The 21,895-nt window shown below is 47.0% G+C and overlaps 1 protein-coding gene across 4 annotated transcripts in view; it reads left to right on the top strand.

Moving 5' to 3' along the window:
- The window catches only part of ncor1 (nuclear receptor corepressor 1), a 356,231-nt gene that overhangs the window by 265,215 nt on the left and 69,121 nt on the right, over positions 1–21,895 (top strand). For all 4 annotated transcript variants that reach the window (XM_038814799.1, XM_038814800.1, XM_038814801.1 and 1 more), the window contains 6 exons: positions 1,410–1,578; positions 8,856–8,996; positions 9,577–9,657; positions 16,162–16,403; positions 17,505–17,853; positions 18,050–18,271. In XM_038814799.1, the coding sequence (XP_038670727.1) occupies positions 1,410–1,578; positions 8,856–8,996; positions 9,577–9,657; positions 16,162–16,403; positions 17,505–17,853; positions 18,050–18,271 (1,204 nt within the window). The remainder of the gene's footprint in view (positions 1–1,409; positions 1,579–8,855; positions 8,997–9,576; positions 9,658–16,161; positions 16,404–17,504; positions 17,854–18,049; positions 18,272–21,895) is intronic.

Below are 21,895 nucleotides of genomic sequence, written 5' to 3'. Positions count from 1 at the left end.
TTGCAGCTGTATAAAACCTTGGTTAGGCCGTATTTGGAGTATTGCGTCCAGTTCTGGTCACCACATTATCAGAAGGATGTGGAAGCTTTGGAGAGAGGGCAGGGAGGGTTCACCGGGATGTTGCCTGGTCTGGAGAGTGTTGGCTATGAGGAGAGGTTGAATAAACTAGGATTGTTTTCACTGGAAAGACAGAGAGCTGAGGGGGAGACCTGCTAGAGGTCTACAAAATTGAGTGGCATAGACAGGGTGGATAGTCAGAGGCTCTTTCCAAGGGTGGAGGTGTCAATTACACAGGGGCACAGGTTCAAGGTGAGAGGGGAAAGTTTAAGGGAGATGTGCGGGGTCAGTTTTTCACACTGGATGCCTGGAACGCGCTGCCAGAGGATGTGGTGGAAACAGGCACATTAGCAACATTTAAGAGGCATCTGGATGGGTACATGAATAGGGAGGAAATGGAGGGATACGGACCGAGTAAGGGCAGAAGGGTTTTTTTTAGTTGGGGCATCATGGTCAGCACAGGCCTGGAGGCCAAAGGGCCCGTTCCTGTGCTGTACTTCCCTTTGCTCTTTAGTGTCTGCCACTGAACCCGTGTTGATGTATCCCTTAATCATATTTGCCAGCTCACTTTAATGTCCTCATAATTGCCATTATTTAACTTTAAAATATTCATCTTTCACGATTTCTTCTCTCCATCAAACTGTATGTAAAATTCAATCATTTCATCGCTACTACCTAGGGGTGCCTTCATTATGAGGTTATCAATTTTTTATTTACTGGATGTGGGCCTCCCTGGCTGGGTCAGTATTTTCAAGTCAGGGTGGTGAGTGACTTGGAGGGGAACCTCCAGGTGGTGGGTTTCTGCCAGATGATATTCTTGCTTCTTTCTTATCCCTGATTAATAAGGGGGACCAAGGATTATGGAGAGAAGGCAGGAGAATGGGGGTGAGGAACATATCAGGAAGATGGAATGGCAGAGAAGACTTGATGGCCCGAATGGCCTAATTCTGCTCCTTGTGTCTATGGTCATATGGATAACCTTTGCTCATTGCCGGAGCCATGGCTGGAACATTGCATTGCAGGGATGGAAATGCCATTTTGCTCCCAGTGCATTCCTTATAGTGATAGGAAATGCATACCCTGGATTTGTCTGCCTCCCTGGCAGATTTTGAAATGAGCTGCTTTCACCGGGTAACATTCACTAGACATGAGCGGAGTCTGCACTTGAACTGAAGGCTTGGAGTGCTGAAAGAAACTGAGAATTGAAATTCAGAGGATAGAAAGTTATAATCAAATAATTCCTACAGTGCATAAGGAGACTATTTGATTGAGTGAGGCAATTTAACATGTCCAATCCACCAAACCTGCTCATCTTTGAATGGGAATACAATGAACGTGTGTTTTGTTTGTAGGGCACTCCAGGCCTATCACAGCAAGGCCTTGTTGCAGACACATTGAAAGGAGCAATCAGCAAACTACCCATTGAGGAATCAGGCAGCCCCGAGCAGACCCGGGAAGAGGCAATATCAAAAGGCCACGTCATCTACGAAAGTAAGAGTGGTCATATACTCTCATATGATAGTAAGTTCTTTATTTCTTTATATCTCATATTGAAACTCATGTAAAAGTTTGTAAAATGTATTGATGTCCTCGAAACTCCTCCCCCACACTCAATCCTTTGAGTCACATTCTTCTGTGTGTGAAACATCAAATGGAAATGAGATGGGTTGAATGTGAAGTTTGAAAATAGTCAATGTGTCTCGCAGTATGTGTGGAGAGAGAAATAAGAGTTAATGTTTCAGGTCCATGATCTTTCATTAGACCACGAAGAAGGGGATAGGGGGAATGGAAGGCTTTCAAGCTGAATCATTTACCCTGCTTCTCTCTCCATACATGATGGCGGACCTGCTGAGAATTTCCAGCATTTTCTGCTTTTGTTTTAGATTTCCAGCATCTGTAATATTTAACTTGTGGTTGTACAGTCTCTTGGTTTTACATTGCTGTGAGGTGCTGGCAGAGGTTCAAGCAGCTGTCAGGCTTCCTTGAGTGGACAGTGGAAGGTTGTGGTTCCCGTGCAGTGGAGGAGGAGGAATTGGAAATCTTGATAGTTCACTAAGTAAATTCCTGCCTCATTCACCTCATTCCTAACATCTGCTGTTAATTAATCTTACCTGGGACAGCAGTACGACACTGTCTGAATTCAGATGTGTGTGCGTGCGTGTACAATTACACTGTTGTGGCCCCTGCCAGGTGTGTAGAACGTAGCGGCGAATGCGTATGGGCCTGGCGTTAGGGGTATGAGGTACGCTGTCGATAATGAGAAGAGTTGTGGGTTATCAAATGACAGGCAATAGTTGTTGCACTCTTTGAGATTTAAGGTAATCATTCATTTGTTTGACTTTTACATTGAAATGTCACAATTTTATCCCCTTCAATATTAAACTGCACCAACATATGGGTGCATTCCAAAGAATTTTCACCCAGATCTAATATTTTGTGTGCAATTCACTAGGACATGGACTATTTTGTTGACGATAGTAACTGTTCACATGAGGTTGAGGAATCTGCAGCGAATAGCTCACATCTCCAAAGCCTGTCCATTTACAATGTTTAAGTCAGGCGGATGGTGGAATACTCTCCACTTGCCTGGATGAGTGCAGCTCCAACACTCGAGAAGCTTAGCACCATCCAGGACAAAGTTGTCCGCTTGATTGACATTCCATCTGCTATCATAAACATTCACTCCCTCCACCACCGACACACAGTGGCAGCAGTGTGTACCACTACAGTACATGGTACACTGCAGCAACTTGTGTACCACTACAAGGTACACTGCAGCAACTTGTGTACCACTACAAGGTACACTGCAGCAACTTAAGACCATAAGACATAGGAGTGGAAGTAAGGCCATTCGGCCCATCGAGTCCACTCCACCATTCAATCATGGTTGATTTCAACTCCATTTACCCGCTCTCTCCCCATAGCCCTTAATTCCTCGAGAAATCAAGAATTTATCAATTTCTGTCTTAAAGACACTCAATGTCCCGGCCTCCACCGCCCTCTGTGGCAATGAATTCCACAGACCTACCACTCTCTGGCTGAAGAAATTTCTCCTCATCTCTGTTCTAAAGTGACTCCCTTTTATTCTAAGGCTGTGCCCCCGCGTCCTAGTCTCCCCTGCTAATGGAAACAACTTCCCTACGTCCATCCTATCCAAGCCATTCATTATCTTGTACGTTTCTATTAGATCTCCCCTCAACTTCCTAAACTCCAATGAATATAATCCCACGATCCTCAGACGTTCATCGTATGTTAGGCCTACCATTCCTGGGATCATCCGTGTGAATCTCCGCTGGACCCGCTCCAGTGCCAGTATGTCCTTCCTGAGGTATGGGGCCCAAAATTGCTCACAGTATTCTAAATGGGGCCTAACTAGTGCTTTATAAAGCCTCAGAAGTACATCCCTGCTTTTATATTCCAAGCCTCTTGAGATAAATGACAACATTACATTTGCTTTCTTAATTACGGACTCAACCTGCAAGTTTACCTTTAGAGAATCCTGGACTAGGACTCCCAAGTCCCTTTGCACTTTAGCATTATGAATTTTGTCACCGTTTAGAAAATAGTCCATGCCTCTATTCTTTTTTCCAAAGTGCAAGACCTCGCACTTGCCCACGTTGAATTTCATCAGCCACTTTTTGGACCATTCTCCTAAACTGTCTAAATCTTTCTGCAGCCTCCCCACCTCCTCAATACTACCTGCCCCTCCACCTATCTTTGTATCATCGGCAAACTTGGCCAGAATGCCCCCAGTCCCGTCATCTAGATCGTTAATATATAAAGAGAACAGCTGTGGCCCCAACACTGAACCCTGCGGGACACCACTTGTCACCGGTTGCCATTCCGAAAAAGAACCTTTTATCCCAACTCTCTGCCTTCTGTCTGACAGCCAATCGTCAATCCATGTTAGTACCTTGCCTCGAATACCATGGGCCCTTATTTTACTCAGCAGTCTCCCGTGAGGCACCTTGTCAAAGGCCTTTTGGAAGTCAAGATAGATAACATCCATTGGCTCTCCTTGGTCTAACCTATTTGTTATCTCTTCAAAGAACTCTAACAGGTTTGTCAGGCACGACCTCCCCTTACTAAATCCATGCTGACTTGTCCTAATCCGACCCTGCACTTCCAAGAATTTAGAAATCTCATCCTTAACGATGGATTCTAGAATTTTGCCAACAACCGAGGTTAGGCTAATTGGCCTATAATTTTCCATCTTTTTTCTTGTTCCCTTCTTGAACAGGGGGGTTACAACAGCGATTTTCCAATCCTCTGGGACTTTCCCTGATTCCAGTGACTTTTGAAAGATCATAACTAACGCCTCCACTATTTCTTCAGCTATCTCCTTTAGAACTCTAGGATGTAGCCCATCTGGGCCCGGAGATTTATCAATTTTCAGACCTTTTAGTTTCTCTAGCACCTTCTCCTTTGTGATGGCAACCATATTCAACTCTGCCCCCTGACTTTCCTGAATTGTTGGGATATTACTCATGTCTTCTACTGTGAAGACTGACGCAAAGTACTTATTAAGTTCCTCAGCTATTTCCTTGTCTCCCATCACTAGATTACCAGCGTCATTTTGGAGCGGCCCAATGTCTACTTTTGCCTCCCGTTTGTTTTTAATGTATTTAAAGAAACTTTTACTATCATTCCTAATGTTACTGGCTAGCCACTACAAGGTACACTGCAGCAACTTGTGTACCACTACAAGGTACACTGCAGCAACTTGTGTACCACATGGATTGCAGTGGTTCAAAAAGATGGCCCACCACTGCCACCTTGAGGGCAATTGGGGATGGGCAATAAATGCTGGCCGCCTACATCCAATGAAAGAGTTTAAAAACTATACCTGGAATCTACCTTTAACTCTGTGGTGTATCGCGTTTACCGAGCAGTCTCGTCACATGACCATTTATCTCGGGGACCCATCCTTGGCACCCCTTGCCCACTGATACTGACTCACTTGTTAAGATCTCTGTAGAGACCAATACCAGGTTAAAGAAAAATCCAAACTTCCAGTTATTAACTGAAAGGATAATGTCAACATTTCACTTTCTAAAATAACTTTTACTGGATCAATAATGACTGACGACAAAACACTATTAATTAAACACAATTTTTCACAGACAGCTTCTAATTTAAACTAAACAGTTTGCCCTTTTCCACTGTTAATGGCAATCAGAAACCTCTATTTGTTACGTTAATCAGTCTCTTAAGTAATCATTCAATATCTTGGAATCAAACCAAAGTGTTTTGTAGTTCACAAAGGTTTACTTTGTTTTTCCTTTCCCAATATTAATTTCTGCTGTGAGAAGTTTCCTGGGAATTCTCTCGCGAGCTTCAGCACAGCGAACTCCAGTCTTGTTTTAACACCTCACAAACTCAGTCTTCTAACTGATAATGAGCTCCCCACATGGTGGCCGAACGATAGAGTCAGCAATTTCTCTGCTTAGCGTGGAGGCTTGGCTAACATCTGTTCCCCAACTGGCTGCAGATCACATAAGACCAAACGGTGTAACTGTTCCTTCTTGGTTTATAAGAACATAACATAAGAACTAGGATCAGGGCCGGCCATCTGGCCCCTCGAGCCTGCTCCGCCATTCAGTAAGGTCATGGCTGATCTTTTGTGGAGTCAGCTCCACTTCCCAGCTCACTCATTGTAACCTTTTATTTCCTTTACTGTTCAAAAATCGGTCTACCTTTGCATTAAAAATATTCAACAAGGTAGCCTCAACTGCTTCACTGGGCAGGGAATACCACAGATTTATAACCCTTTGGGTGAAGAGGTTCCTCCTCAACTCAGTCCTAAATCTGCTCCCCCTCATTTAGAGGCTATGCCCCCAGTTCTTTTTTTAATACATTTAGAGTACCCAATTAGTTTTATCCAATTAAGGGGCAATTTAGCGTGGCCAATCCACTTACCCTGCACATTTTTGTTGTGGGGGCGGAATCCACACAAACACGGGGAGAATGTGTAAACTCCACACGGACAGTGACCCATGGCCGGGATCGAACCCAGGACTTCGATGCTGGGAGACAGCAGTGCTGACGACTTTGTCACCGTGCTGCCTGCCCTAGTTCTAGTTGCACCCACCAGTGGAAACAACCTCCCTACTTTTATCATATCTATTCCCTTCACAATTTTATATTTTCCTATTAGATCTCCCTCCCCATTCTTCTAAATAAAAATGAGTATAGTCCCAGTCTACTTTCTGTCACCTCATAAGCCAATCCTCTCAACTCCGGAAACAACCGAGTGCATCTTCTCTGCACACCCTCCAGCCCCAGTACGTCCTTTCTCAAGTACGGAGACCAAAACTGTACACAGTACTCCAGGTGTGGTCTCACCAGCACCCTATACAGCTGCAACATAGCCTCCCAGTTTTTAAACTCCATCCGTCTAACAATAGGCGACAGTTTTAGATAGAGGATCTGGATCGGCGCAGGCTTGGAGGGCCGAAGGGCCTGTTGCTGTGCTGTAATTTTTCTTTGTTCTTGTTCTTTGTTCAATGAAGGACAGAATTCCATTTGTCTTCTTAATTACCTGCTGCACCTGTAAACCAACATTTTGTGATTCATGCACAAGGACACCCAGGTCTCTCTGCACAGCAGCATGCTGCAATTTTTTACCATTTAAAAAATTGTCCATTTTGCTGTTATTCCTACCAAAATGGGTGACCTCACATTTGTCAACATTGTATTCCATCTTCCAGTGGTGGTTAGCATCAATGCTTCACAGCTCCAGGGTCCCAGGTTCGATTCCCGGCTGGGTCACTGTCTGTGCGGAGTCTACACGTCCTCCCCGTGTGTGCGTGGGTTTCCTCCGGGTGCTCCGGTTTCCTCCCACAGTCCAAAGATGTGCGGGTTAGGTGGATTGGCCAGGCTAAATTGCCCTTAGTGTCCTAAAAAATAAGGTTAATGGGGGTTGTTGGGTTACTGGTATAGGGTGGATACGTGGGCTTGAGTAGGGTGATCATTGCTCGGCACAACATCAAGGGCCGAAGGGCCTGTTCTATGCTGTACTGTTCTAATTCTAATACCCTTGCCCACTCACTTAAACTATCCAATCCCTCTGCAGACTGTGTGTCCTCTGCACACTTGGCTCTACCACTCATCATAGTGCCACCTGCGAACTTTGACACATTACACTTGCTCCCCAACTCCAGATCATCAGTATAAATTGTGAACAATTGCAGATCCAAAACTGATCACTAGCCACTGACTGCCACCCAGAAAGACACCCATTTATCTCCACTCTTTGCTTTCCATTAGTTAACCAATCCTATCCATGCTAATACATTACCTGTAACACCATACGCCTTTCTCTTATGCAGCAGCCTTTTGTTGAATGCTTTCTGGAAATCCAGATACACCACATCCACCGGTTCCCTGTTGTCCACCACTCTTGTAATGTCCTCAAAGAATTCCACTAAATTAGTTAAACATGAATCCATGCTGCCCAATTGGACAATTTCTATCCAGATGTCTACTATTTCTTCCTTAACCACAGATTCAAGCATTTTCCCCACTACAGACATTAAGCTAATCGGCCTTTAGTTACCCGCCTTTCGTCTACTTCCTTTTTTAAACAGTGGCGTTGCGTTTGCTGTTTTCCAATGTGCTGGAACCCCCCCAGAGCCCAGTAAATTTTGGTAAATTATTACGAGTGCATTTGCAATTTCCCTAGCCATCTCTTTTAATACCCTGGGATGCATTCCATCAGGGCCAGGAGACTTGTCTACCTTTACGTGCATTAGCTTGCCCAACACTACCTCCTTAGTGATAATGATCGTTTCTAGGTCCTCACTTGCCAAAGGCTCCTTGCCGTCAATTATTGGCATGTTATTTGTGTCTTCCACTGTGAAGACCGACACAAAATACCTGTTCAATGCCTCAGCCATTTTCTCATTTCCCATTATTAAATCTCCCCCTTCTCATCCTCTTAAGGGACCGATGTTTACATTAGCTACTCTTTTTTTCATTTTATATATTTGTAGAAACTTTTGCTATCTGCTTTTATATTCTGAACTAGTTTATTCTCATAATCTATCTTCCTTTCCTTTATTGCTTTTTTCATGGCTTTCTGTTGACCTTTAAAGATTTCCCAATCCTCTAGTTTCCCATTAATCTTTACCACTTTGTTTGCCTTTTCTTTCCATTTGATACCCTCCTTTATTAACCAGCATATGTCACATAACCCTTTATGTTTATCTTAAATTTTAAAGATACAGTTGTGAACTATAACACTCTTAAACCAAACGATATAGTTCTAAAACCGAAGAAGCCGATAAATCTGGAACTTGTAACACAGTCCAAACTGACACTCCATTTCCATCAGATACTTGCTCACTTCAGACAGATTCACCGTGTCTATGGATTTCAGACTGCTTTTCACCTTCTGCAAGGTGCAAGTCGGAAGTTTGATGGAATACTTCCCATTCACCTGAATAAGTACGGCTCTAACTGCACTTAAACTTTACATTAGCCAGGACAGAGCAGACTGTTTGATCAGCCCCTACCCCACGTGGACTACAGTGATTCAAGAAAACATCTCACTCCCACCTTCTCAAAGTCAATTAAGGTTGGACAATAAATGCTGGTCCAACCCGTGATGCTCGCATCCTGCAGATAAGTGAAAAAAAACTAGCTGCTGTCAATGGGATCTTACTGTGAAAGAGAGCTGACCTGAATATCTTAGGCATGATATGTCGAAGTAGCTCATTCTATGTAGAGCTGTTTGAGATGCGATGAGACATCTTGCTGGTCTTCAACTTCCAGTTACCTGTCCTTCCTTCCACCAGCTATGAAAAATATACGCGAGGGAACCAGAAGTCCCAGAACAGGCCATGAGGTCCACGGCGTCAAGCGGACCTATGACCTGATGGAAAGTGGATTAAGTCGAGTGCCAGTGCGTGAACCTACGGTGTCTGCACCTTATGAAGGTAAGACTATATGGGTGTAATTATCTAATATTTCAGCTAGAATTTCTTTCCCATTAATTCACAGAATTGTATCAATATCTTGAAGTTGGAACTATGATGACTGCCTCCAGAAACTAATGTAAAAGGACTGAGGTAAAATAATTCACTGAAGCTCCAATATGCCTCCAGCACAAAACAACAATCTTACCTTTTTGCACGTAATTCCAGCTTTCCAGGGCTATTGTATTTTACACTAACGCACACAAGGTTTTAATCTTACGATCATGAGTCTGATCCGTTTGAAATAGAATGCTTTGAAAGCTGTTCTTTTTGATCCATTCTATCAAATTCTAACAATTGGCGGGAGTTGAGCCTGAAGCGAGGCTCGTCCCTGGATTTGCAGGTTCACCGTACACTCTAAATGGGACAACTTTCAGGACAAGTAGCCTGGAGCTCTCCTTAGCCTTTTATTAATTATTTATTTCATCTTTCTACTGTAGCTATTGAGAAATTGGTTATGTCTTCTGTAAATAGAAATGTCAGCAATAATTTAGTACCAGAAAATGCGACATTAAAAATAAACCCTGTTTCACCAATCCAGGCCTCATCAGCCGTGCAAGGGAAAGTCCACATTTATCAGAATCCAAAGACAGGGTGGTGCCATCCGGGTCAATAATGCAAGGTAAGCTTGGATTTTGTCAGGCGCGCTGAGTTCAACCAAATCTGAGCACCCACCGATATCCGAATGGCATTTGGATTATTGGGTTATCAGAGTTGGCGTTTCCTGTGCTTTCTGAAACCCTACATCTCGCAGTTTGATTGGACCAGGAACAAAACAAAAAGATGACAAGATTGCATTTAGAATGCTTTTAAAAATACATTTTCATTAGAATTTCATATTTTTTTACAAGTAAAGCAAAAAGAAAATTTTAGAGCACAACTGGTACAGTACGGAACAGTATTACTGCAAATATCAGAACCAGCAAGACAGAATAAATTCAGATCGACAAACTGAGAACTAGTGTCTCCAGTTTTAATACTGCATCAATCAGAAAATGAAGGGAGAAAGAAGATAAGGCCATATAAATAAGAATGGGTAATATCTCAGGATAATACCACACTTTACAGAAGAACGTAAGAGCTAGTAGCAGGAAGGAGTCAGCCATCTGGCCCCTCGAGCCTGCTCCGCCAGATCATGGCTGATCTTTTTGAGGACTCAGCTCCACTTACCCGCCCGCTCACCGTAACCTATTATTCCTTTACTGTTCGAAAACCTGTCTACCTCTGCCGTAAAAACATCCAACAAGGTAGCCTCAACTGCATCACGGGGCAGGGAATTCCACAGATTCACCACCCTTTGGGTAAAGAACTTTCTCCTCAACTCAGTCCTTATTCTGCTCCCCTTTATTTTGAGGCTATGCCCCCTAGTTCCAGTTTCACCCTCCAGGGAAACAACCTCCCTGCTTCTATCCTATCTATTACCTTCATAATTGTATATGTTTCTATAAGATCCCCCCCCCCCCCCACTTCAGTTGGTGAGCCAGCAGGCAGCTAGCTGTTTCTCCGTGCTCATACAGGGTCCCCAGTGCCTAGCAGAGCTGGTGCACTTCTTTCCTTGTGGAGAGCAGTTCAAAGACCATCTGTAGCTTTTACTTCTCCGCCAGGTGCTCCATGGTCGGGTCCTCGGAATATCGCCAGTCTACCTCCAATATGGAGTTGACTAACTATTGCCTAGCCACCCTCTCTTCCTGATCTCTCCGTGCCTTGTAGGCTATAGTTTCACCCCTGTTCACAGCCTTCAGCGCCTCCCAGAATGTGGAGGGTGAGACCTATCTGGCAGGAGGGCCATGTCCAACCTCCATGGGGAGCGTTGGCCACAGCCCGTCTCCAATCTCACATCCATATAATGTGGAGCGTGGTTGGAAATTACAATCACTGAGTATTCAGCCCTCACTAGCCCTGGAAGCACCGATTTCCCCAGTACAAAGAAGTCGATCCGTGAATAGACATTGTGCACTACGGAGAAGAAGGAGAACTCCTTCTCCACTGGGTGGGTGAACCACCGTGACATTTTCTCTGTTTGCTAGTGGCTGATATCTTTTGTGCACTAAATCCCATATTGTATTCTTTGGAAACTGCGAGAATAAAAATACATGTGTTAAATAGAAACATGCATAGAAAATTGAAGCAGGAGGAGGCCATTCGGCCCTTCGAGCCTGCTCAGCTATTCATTATGATCATGGCTGATCATCAAGTTCAATACCCTGATCCTGCCTTCCCCCCATATCCCTTGATCCCTTTAACTCCAAGAGCCATTTCTAATGTCTTCTTGAAATTACACAACGTTTTGGCCTCTACGTTTTGTGGTTGTGAATTCTACAGATTCACCACTCGCTGGGTGCATAAATTTCTTCTCCTCAGTACTAAACTGTTACTTCACAGCACCAGGGTCCCAGGTTCGATTTCCGCTTGGATCACTGTCTGTGTGGAGTCTGCATGTTCTCCCCGTGTCTGCATGGGTTCCCTCCGAGTGCTCCGGTTTCCTCCCACAAGTCCTGAAAGATGTGCTGTTAGGTACCAATATCCTGGGTAGGAGGTTTGCTAGAGCTCTTTGGGAGGGTTTAAACTAGTTTGGCAGGGGGATGGGAACCAGAGCTATAGATCAGAAGATAGGGTAGCTGTTAAACAGGCAGAAATAGTATGCAGCAAGTCTGTGAGGAAGGATAGACAGTTGATTGGGCAAAGTTGCACTCAGTGGAATGGGTTAAAGTGTGTCTGTTTCAATGCAAGGAGTGTCAGGAATAAGGGAAGTGAACTGAGAGCATAGATCAGTGCTTGGAACTACGATGCTGTGGCCATTACGGAGACATGGATTTCACAGGGACAGGAATGGTTGTTAGATGTTCCGGGGTTTAGATGTTTTCAGAAGAATAGGGAAGGAGGTAAAAGAGGAGGGGGAGTGGCACTGTTAATTAGGGAGTGCACCACAGCTGCAGTAAAGGAGGTAGCTGAGGAGGGTTTGTCGACTGAGTCAGTATGGGTGGAAGTCAGAAACAAGAAAGGAGCAGTCACTTTATTGGGAGTTTTTTTATAGATCCCCCAATAGCAGCACAGAGATAGAGAACATATTGGGCGGCAGATCTTGGAAAAGTGCAGAAGTAACAGTTGTTGTCATGGGTGACTTCTACTTCCCTAATATTGACTGGAACCTCCTTAGTGCAAATGGTTTGGATGGAGCAGATTTTGTCAGGTGTGTACAGGAAGGATTCGCTCACTCGGCTAAATTGCTGGCTTTTAAATCAGGCCAGCAGCACGGTTCGATTCCCGTACCAGCCTCCCGGGAAACGTGCCGGAATGTGGCGACTAGGGGCTTTTCACAGTAACTTCATTGAAGCCTACTTGTGACAATAAGCGATTTTCATATGTAGATAGGCCGATAAGGGGGAGGCCATATTGGACTTGGTGCTCGGCAATGTGCCGGGCCAGGTGTCAGATGTCTCGGTGGGAGAGCACTTCGGTGACAGTGACCAGAACTCCTTGACCTTTACCATAGTCGTGGAGAGGGATAGGAACACACAGTATGGGAAGGTATTTAATTGGGGGAGAGGAAATTATACTGCTATTAGACAGGAGCTGAGGAGCATAAAGTGGGAACAATTGTTCTCCGGGAAATGCACAACAGTAATGTGGGGATTGTTTAAGGAGCACTTGCTGTGAGTGCTGAATTGTTTTATCCCACTGAGACGAGGAAGGAATGGTAAGGTGAAGGAGCCTTGGATGACAAGAGAAGTGAAGCTTCTAGTCAAGAGGAGGAAGGAACCTTACGTAAGGTTGAGGAAGCAAGGATCTGACTCGGCTCTAGAGGGTTACAAGATAACCAGGAAGGAACTCAAAAATGGACTGAGGAGAGCTAGAAGGGGGCATGAAAAAGCCCCGGCGGGAAGGATTAGGGAAAACCCCAAGGCGTTCTACATTTATGTGAGAAATAAGAGGATGATCAGAGTGAGAGTAGGGCCGATCATGGATGGTGGAGGGAACTTGTGCCTAGAGTCTGAGGAAGTAGGGGAGGCCCTAAATTAATATTTTGCTTCAGTATCACTAGAGAGAGGGACCCTGTTGCTCTTGAGAACAGTGTGAACCAGGTTAATAGACTCAGAGCAGGTTGATGTTAAGAAGGAGGAAGTGCTGGAAATTTTGAAAAGCATCAGGATAGATAAGTCCCCTGGGTCTGACGGGATATACCCAAGGTTACTACGGAGAGCGAGGGAGGAGATTGCTGCATCGTTGGAGATGATCTTTGCGTCCTCACTCTCCACTGGAGTAGTACCGGATAATTGGAGGGAGGCGAATATTGTTCCCCTATTCAAGAAAGGGAATAGGGAAATCCCTGGGAATTACAGACCAGTCAGTCTTGGGTCTGTGGTGAGCAAAATATTGGAAAGGATTCTGAGAGATAGATTTATGATTATTTCAAAAACAGTTTGATTAAAGATAGTCAGCACGGCTTTGTGAGGGGCAGGTCATGCCTCACAAGCATCATTGAATTCTTTCAGGATGTGACGAGACATTGATGAAGGTCGGGCAATGGATGTGGTGTATATGGATTTCAGTAAGGCATTTGATAAGGTTCCCCATGGTAGGCTCATTCAGAAAGTTAGGGGGCATGGGATACAGGGAAATTTGGCTGTCTGAATGAAGAATTGGCTGGCCTAAAGAAGACAGAGAGTGGTAGTGGATGGAAAGTATTCCGCCTGGAGGTCGGTGACCAGTGGTGTCCCGCAGGGATCTGTTCTGGGACCTCTGCTCTTTGTGGTTTTTATAAATGACTTGGATGAGGAAGTGGAAGGGTGGGTTAGTAAGTTTGCCAATGGCACGAAGGTTAGGGGAGTTGTAGATAGTGTTGAGGGTTGTTGCAGGTTACAAAAGGACATTGACAGGATGCAGAGCTGGGCTGAGAAGTGGCAGATGGAGTTCAACCTAGATAAATGTGAAGTGATTCATTTTGGAAGGTCGAATTTGAATGCTGAATACAGGGTTAAAGACAGGATTCTTGTAAGTGTGGAGGAACAGAGGGATCTTGGGGTCCACGTACATAGATCCCTCAAAGTTGCCACCCAGGTTGATAGGGTTGTTAAGAAGACGTATGGTGTGTGGGCTTTCATTAACAGGGGGATTGTATTTAAGAGCCGCGAGGTTTTGCTGCAGCTTTATAAAACCTTAGTTAGGCCACACTTGGAATATTGTGTCCAGTTCTAGTCGCCTCATTATAGGAAGGATGTGGATGCTTTGGAGAGGGTACAGAGGAGATTTACCAGGATGCTGCCTGGACTGGAGGGCATGTCTTATGAAGAAAGGTTGAGAGAGCTAGGACTTTTCTCACTGGAGCGAAGAAGGCAAAGAGGTGACTTGATAGAGGTGTACAAGGTGATGAGAGGCATGGATAGAGTGGATAGCGAGAGACTTTTCCCCAGGATGGAAATGGCTGTTACCAGGGGACATAATTTTAAGGTGATTGGAGGAAGGTGTCGGGGAGATGTCAGAGGTAGGTTCTTTACACAGAGAGTGGTGGATGTGTGGAATGCACTGCCAGCAGAGGTGGTGGAGTCAGAGTCATTGGGGACTTTCAAGCGACTCTTAGACAGGCACATGGACAGCAGTAAATTGAAGGGGTGTAGGTTAGCTTGATCTTAGATTAGGATAAATAGTCGGCAGAACATCATGGGCTGAAGGGCCTGTACTGTGCTGTACTGTTCTATGTTATTCCAACTTTTTGCTTCCTTTCTACTAACCAGCTTTCTATCCATCTCAAGACACTGCCAACAATTCCATGCACTTTAACTTTTACAAGGGCTGGTTTTGCTCAGTGGGCTGGACAACTGGTTTGTAATGCAGAACAAAGCCAGCAGTTCAATTCCCACACCAGAATTCCCGTACCCAAACAGGTACTGGGATGTGGCGACTAGGGGCTTTTCACAGTAACTTCATACTTGCGACATTAAACGATTATTATTATTATATTAATCTGCTATGTGAGACCTTGTTGAAAGCCTTCTGAAAGTCTACATAACCCACATCCACCGGGTCTCCCTGGTCAACTCTACTAGTTACATCTTCAAAGAATTCTGGAAGATAAAAGCAAATTACTGCTCTTGCTGGGATCTGAAACAGAAAATACTGGCCTATCTGAGCAGGTCTGACAGCATCTGCGGAGAGAAAAGGGAGCTAATGTTTCGAGTCCGGGTGGCTCTTTGTCAAAGCTTTGACAAAGAATCATCCAGAATCGAAGAATTCTAGTAGATTTGTCGAGCATGATTTCCCTTTTGCAAATCCATGTTGAGGGCGGAACGGTGGCACAGTGGTTAGCACTGCTGTCTCACGGCGCCGACGACCCAGGTTGGATCCCGGCCCGGGTCACTGTCTGTGAGAATTTGCACTTTCTCCCCTTGTCTGCGTGGGTTTCGATCCCACAACCCAAAGATGTGCAGGGTAGGTGGGCTGGGCCATGCTAAATTGTCCTTAAATTGGAAAAAAAAAAATAATTGGGCACTTTAAATTTAAAAAAAATCCATGCTGACTTTGTCTGATTATGTCACTGCTTGCCAAATGCTGTGCTATGAAAGCCTTGGCTCACTGGTCTATAGTTCCCTGTTTTCTCTCTACCTCCCTTTTTGAATAGAGGGGTTACATTCGCTACCTTCCAATCTGTCGGAACCATTCCAATGTCTACAGAATTTTGGAAAATGACCACCAATAGATCTTCTATTACTAAGACCAGTTTCTTAAATACTCTGGGATGAAGATTATCAGGCCCTGGAGATTTACCCACCTTCAGTCCCATTAGTTTCTCCAAAACCAATTATTTTTGAATACTAATTTCCTTCAGCTCCTCATTAAAACTTGTGCTTCCTCGATTTTCCAGTACATTATTCCTTTGTGAAGACAGAAGCAAAGTACAAATTTAGTTCCTCAGCCATTTCTTTGTTCCTCGTTATGAATTCCCCGTTTTTGACTTTTAAGGATCCTACATTAGTTTTTATCAACCTTTACATTGTTTAATATACTGACTATCGTCTTCTTTATCCCATCAAACTAACTCCGCGCATTGTTCAGTCTTCATAATCCTTTCCACTCGAGGCCCACCACTTAAAGACTTATGGTACTTAATTGTTTAATTGTTTACTGTTAGGTACACCAAGAGCCTCCAATGAGACGTTTGAGGAAGGCATGAAGTACAGTAAACAGATTAAACGGGAAAGCCCACCACTGAGGACGTTCGAGGGATCCATCACGAAAGGCAAGCCTTATGAGGGAGTCACCACCATTAAAGAGATGGGTCGCTCCATCCACGAAATTCCCAGACAAGAAAGTCGGAAAACCCCAGAAATCGTACAGAACAGCCGATCGATCGTGGAGGGATCCATCTCTCAGGTATCACTTCCCTCTCTGCAACCTATCAAAACTGCCTTCCTATCTTTGGTATTTATTTGAAAAGCGGATGTATTTACATTGAAAATATAATCATCAGCTAAACACCTGCAAATGTGATGTGTAGTCTCTGCTTTCCAAAGTCCGAGGGTCACCTTAGTTCAGTTGTTGGCTGCAGCTTAGTGTGAATCACTCAGAGAGTCACAAACTTCCTGAGAGGGTGGTGGAGGCAGGTTCGATCGAGGTGTTCAAAGGCAATTGGGTCATTATCTGAAAATAAAGAATGTGCAATGTTGAAGGAATACATTTCAGAAGGAGGCCATTCAGCCCATCACATCTGTACTGACTGTCTGAAAGAGCATTCTACCTAGGCCCACTCACTGCCTTGTCGAAGGGGTGGCACAGTGGTTAGCACTGCTGCATCACAACGCCAGGGACCTGAGCGGCACAGTGGTTAGCACTGCTGCCTCAAAGCGCCAGGGACCCGGGGTCGATTCTAACTTTGGGTCGGTGTCTGTGGAGCTTGCACGTTGTCCCCGTGTCTGTGTGGGTTTCCTCCCATGATTCAAAGACGTGCAGTTAGGTGGATTAGCCTTGCTAAATTGCTCCTTAGTGTCCAAATGTTAGCAGGGATAGGGCAGTGGAGATTGTGTAGGGTGCTCCTTTAAATGGTTGGTGCACCTTTTGGTGGGGCGAATGGCGGCCTTCTGGATTTCTGTGATAATCCTTGGATGGTAGGACTGCTACGAGGAGAAATTGAGGAGTCTGGGCTTTTTGAGGTGATCGCATTGAAACTTATAAAATTCATAAGGTACCAGACAGGGTCGATGCAGAAAGGATATTCCCCTCTTGCTTGGGGACCAGAACCATTAAAGATAGTTTCAGAATAAATGCCCACCATTTTAGACTGAGATGAGGAGGAATTTCTTCGATAATCAGCCATGATCTAATTGAATGTTGGAGCAGGTCCGAGGGGCTGAATGGCCTACTCCTGCTCCAATGCCCCTATGATGCCAGTCAGTCTTCTCCAGCCTGTAAACCAAGGGCAAAGTATCTAACTTTAAGCATCCTGTGTGTGAAATGACTAATTTTGTGTTGTTATAGGGAACCCCAGTGAAGCACGAGAGCCAGTCTGCTATTAAACATGATGTAAAGTCTCTGATCACAGCATCCAGTAAACACCCACACCCCATGCACCAGCTGGAGATGATCTCGGAGGGTGTAAAGGTCATGGAAAGGAAATATGAAGACATGAAGCCTGCTGACCAGTTAAGGAGCCGCCACAGTGCTGTGGTCAGTTCTGCAACATCGGTGCTCAGGTCAACGATGCACGAAGCTTCGAAATCTCAGCTGAGCCCGGTCCTCTTTGAAGATCCCAGTGCAAGGAGGACCCCACTGGGATATCATAGCTTTATTCCCAGGGGCCCACCAATAGTCAGCAGAGCACAAGAAGGTAAACTCACTGCCTTCCAATGGTCAATCCACTTGGGAGTGGAAACAATAAAGATGTTTTATAATTATTTCTGAAGCCAAATGTTGCACAAATAAGTAATGTAAGATTCATTTATATTCATGTGGAGGGTAAATTAACTGTTTCATAACATTTCACCACTGGCTTTTCTGCTGGTGCATTTGTCCTGTGATCACAGGTGTTATGACTTCAGGGAAGTCCACTGGCCACGAAAGGAAGAGCACGTTGGTCGCAGCACAGAGAGAGAACATGTCTGTTAAGTCCCCGGTCTCTGTGGTGGATCCATCTGCAACTCTCAGTCCTTACGACTCTCTCCATGGACGAGTGAACCCTGACTATAGAAGCCATGTACCTCACCCCTTCGAGCAGACAATGGCTTTCCACCGAGCATTAGACCCAGGTAAGGACATTTGATAACGTGAGCGGCAAAGTACTGGGGAGTACTGAATATCTGCACTTGTGGGTATTTTTGATGCAATCACCTCAGATGGATAACAGTCTGCAGTGTTGAGGATTATCCTCACTTTTGTTTTGTTTTTATAGTCTTGAAAACACAGCCCCGTGCTGAGAGATACCCCACACAGCCCCGTGCTGAGAGATTGCACACACACAGCCCCGTGCTGAGAGATACCACACACACAGCCCCGTGCTGAGAGATTGCACACACACAGCCCCGTGCTGAGAGATTGCATACACACAGCCCCGTGCTGAGAGATACCCCACACAGCCCCGTGCTGAGAGATACCCCACACAGCCCCGTGCTGAGAGATACCATACACACAGCCCCGTGCTGAGAGATTGCACACACAGCCCCGTGCTGAGAGATACCACACACAGCCCCGTGCTGAGAGATTGCACACACACAGCCCCGTGCTGAGAGATTGCACACACACAGCCCCGTGCTGAGAGATTGCACGCACAGCCCCGTGCTGAGAGATTGCACACACACAGCCCCGTGCTGAGATACCACACACACAGCCCCGCGCTGAGAGATTGCGCACACACAGCCCCGTGCTGAGAGATACCACACACAGCCCCGTGCTGAGAGATTGCACACACACAGCCCCGTGCTGAGAGATACCACACACACAGCCCCGTGCTGAGAGATTGCACACACAGCCCCGTGCTGAGAGATACCCCACACACAGCCCCGTGCTGAGAGATTGCACACACACAGCTCCGTGCTGAGAGATTGCACACACACAGCCCCGTGCTGAGAGATTGCACACACACAGCCCCGTGCTGAGAGATTGCACACACACAGCCCCGTGCTGAGAGATTGCACACACACAGCCCCGTGCTGAGAGATACCCCACACACACAGCCCCGTGCTGAGAGATTGCACACACACAGCCCCGTGCTGAGAGATACCACACACAGCCCCGTGCTGAGAGATTGCACACACACAGCCCCGTGCTGAGAGATACCACACACAGCCCCGTGCTGAGAGATTGCACACACACAGCCCCGTGCTGAGAGATACCCCACACACACAGCCCCGTGCTGAGAGATTGCACACACACAGCCCCGTGCTGAGAGATTGCACACACACTGCCCCGTGCTGAGAGATACCCCACACACAGCTCCGTGCTGAGAGATACCACACACAGCCCCGTGCTGAGAGATTGCACACACACAGCCCCGTGCTGAGAGATTGCACACACACAGCCCCGTGCTGAGAGATTGCACACACACAGCCCCGTGCTGAGAGATACCCCACACAGCCCCGTGCTGAGAGATACCACACACACAGCCCCGTGCTGAGAGATTGCACACACACAGCCCCGTGCTGAGAGATTGCACACACAGCCCCGTGCTGAGAGATTGCACACACACAGCCCCGTGCTGAGAGATTGCACACACACAGCCCCGTGCTGAGAGATTGCACACACAGCCCCGTGCTGAGAGATTGCACACACACAGCCCCGTGCTGAGAGATTGCACACACACAGCCCCGTGCTGAGAGATTGCACACACACAGCCCCGTGCTGAGAGATTGCACACACACAGCCCCGTGCTGAGAGATACCACACACACAGCCCCGTGCTGAGAGATTGCACACACAGCCCCGTGCTGAGAGATACCACACACACAGCCCCGTGCTGAGAGATTGCACACACACAGCCCCGTGCTGAGAGATTGCACACACACAGTCCCGTGCTGAGAGATTGCACACACACAGCCCCGTGCTGAGAGATTGCGCACACACAGCTCCGTGCTGAGAGATTGCACACACACAGCCCCGTGCTGAGAGATTGCACACACACAGCCCCGTGCTGAGAGATTGCGCACACACAGCCCCGTGCTGAGAGATTGCACACACAGCCCCGTGCTGAGAGATACCACACACACAGCCCCGTGCTGAGAGATACCCCACACAGCCCCGTGCTGAGAGATACCACACACACAGCCCCGTGCTGAGAGATGGCACACACACAGCCCCGTGCTGAGAGATACCACACACACAGCCCCGTGCTGAGAGATACCACACACACAGCCCCGTGCTGAGAGATTGCACAAACACAGCCCCGTGCTGAGAGATTGCACACACACAGCCCCGTGCTGAGAGATACCACACACACAGCCCCGTGCTGAGAGATACCACACACACAGCCCCGTGCTGAGAGATACCCCACACAGCCCCGTGCTGAGAGATACCCCACACAGCCCCGTGCTGAGAGATTGCACACACACAGCCCCGTGCTGAGAGATAACACACACACAGCCCCGTGCTGAGAGATAACACACACACAGCCCCGTGCTGAGAGATTGCACACACACAGCCCCGTGCTGAGAGATACCACACACAGCCCCGTGCTGAGAGATTGCACACACACAGCCCCGTGCTGAGAGATTGCACACACACAGCCCCGTGCTGAGAGATACCACACACACAGCCCCGTGCTGAGAGATACCACACACAGCCCCGTGCTGAGAGATTGCACACACACAGCCCCGTGCTGAGAGATTGCACACACACAGCCCCGTGCTGAGAGATTGCACACACACAGCCCCGTGCTGAGAGATACCCCACACAGCCCCGTGCTGAGAGATACCACACACACAGCCCCGTGCTGAGAGACTGCACACACACAGCCCCGTGCTGAGAGATTGCATACACACAGCCCCGTGCTGAGAGATACCCCACACAGCCCCGTGCTGAGAGATACCCCACACAGCCCCGTGCTGAGAGATACCACACACACAGCCCCGTGCTCAGAGATTGCACACACAGCCCCGTGCTGAGAGATACCACACACAGCCCCGTGCTGAGAGATTGCACACACACAGCCCCGTGCTGAGAGATTGCACACACACAGCCCCGTGCTGAGAGATTGCACACACAGCCCCGTGCTGAGAGATTGCACACACACAGCCCCGTGCTGAGATACCACACACACAGCCCCGCGCTGAGAGATTGCACACACACAGCCCCGTGCTGAGAGATACCACACACACAGCCCCGTGCTGAGAGATTGCACACACACAGCCCCATGCTGAGAGATTGCACAAACACAGCCCTGTGCTGAGAGATTGCACACACACAGCCCCGTGCTGAAAGATGACACACACGCAGCCCCGTGCTGAGAGATTGCGCACACACAGCCCCGTGCTGAGAGATTGCGCGCACACAGCCCCGTGCTGAGAGATTGCACGCACACAGCCCCGTGCTGAGAGATGACACACACACAGCCCCGTGCTGAGAGATGACACACACACAGCCCCATGCTGAGAGATTGCACAAACACAGCCCTGTGCTGAGAGATTGCACACACACAGCTCCGTGCTGAGAGATTGCACACACACAGCCCCGTGCTGAGAGATTGCACAAACACAGCCCTGTGCTGCGAGATTGCACACACACAACTCCGTGCTGAGAGATTGCGCACACAGCCCCGTGCTGAGAGATTGCACACACACAGCCCCGTGCTGAGAGATTGCACACACACAGCCCCGTGCTGAGAGATTGCACACACAGCCCCGTGCTGAGAGATTGCACACACACAGCCCCGTGCTGAGAGTT

The sequence above is a fragment of the Scyliorhinus canicula genome, chromosome 12, assembly GCF_902713615.1.
Source record: "Scyliorhinus canicula chromosome 12, sScyCan1.1, whole genome shotgun sequence".
NCBI classification, from domain to species: domain Eukaryota; kingdom Metazoa; phylum Chordata; class Chondrichthyes; order Carcharhiniformes; family Scyliorhinidae; genus Scyliorhinus; species Scyliorhinus canicula.
Note: the sequence above shows the minus strand (reverse complement) of the source record. Positions and strands in the feature narration are given on the sequence as shown.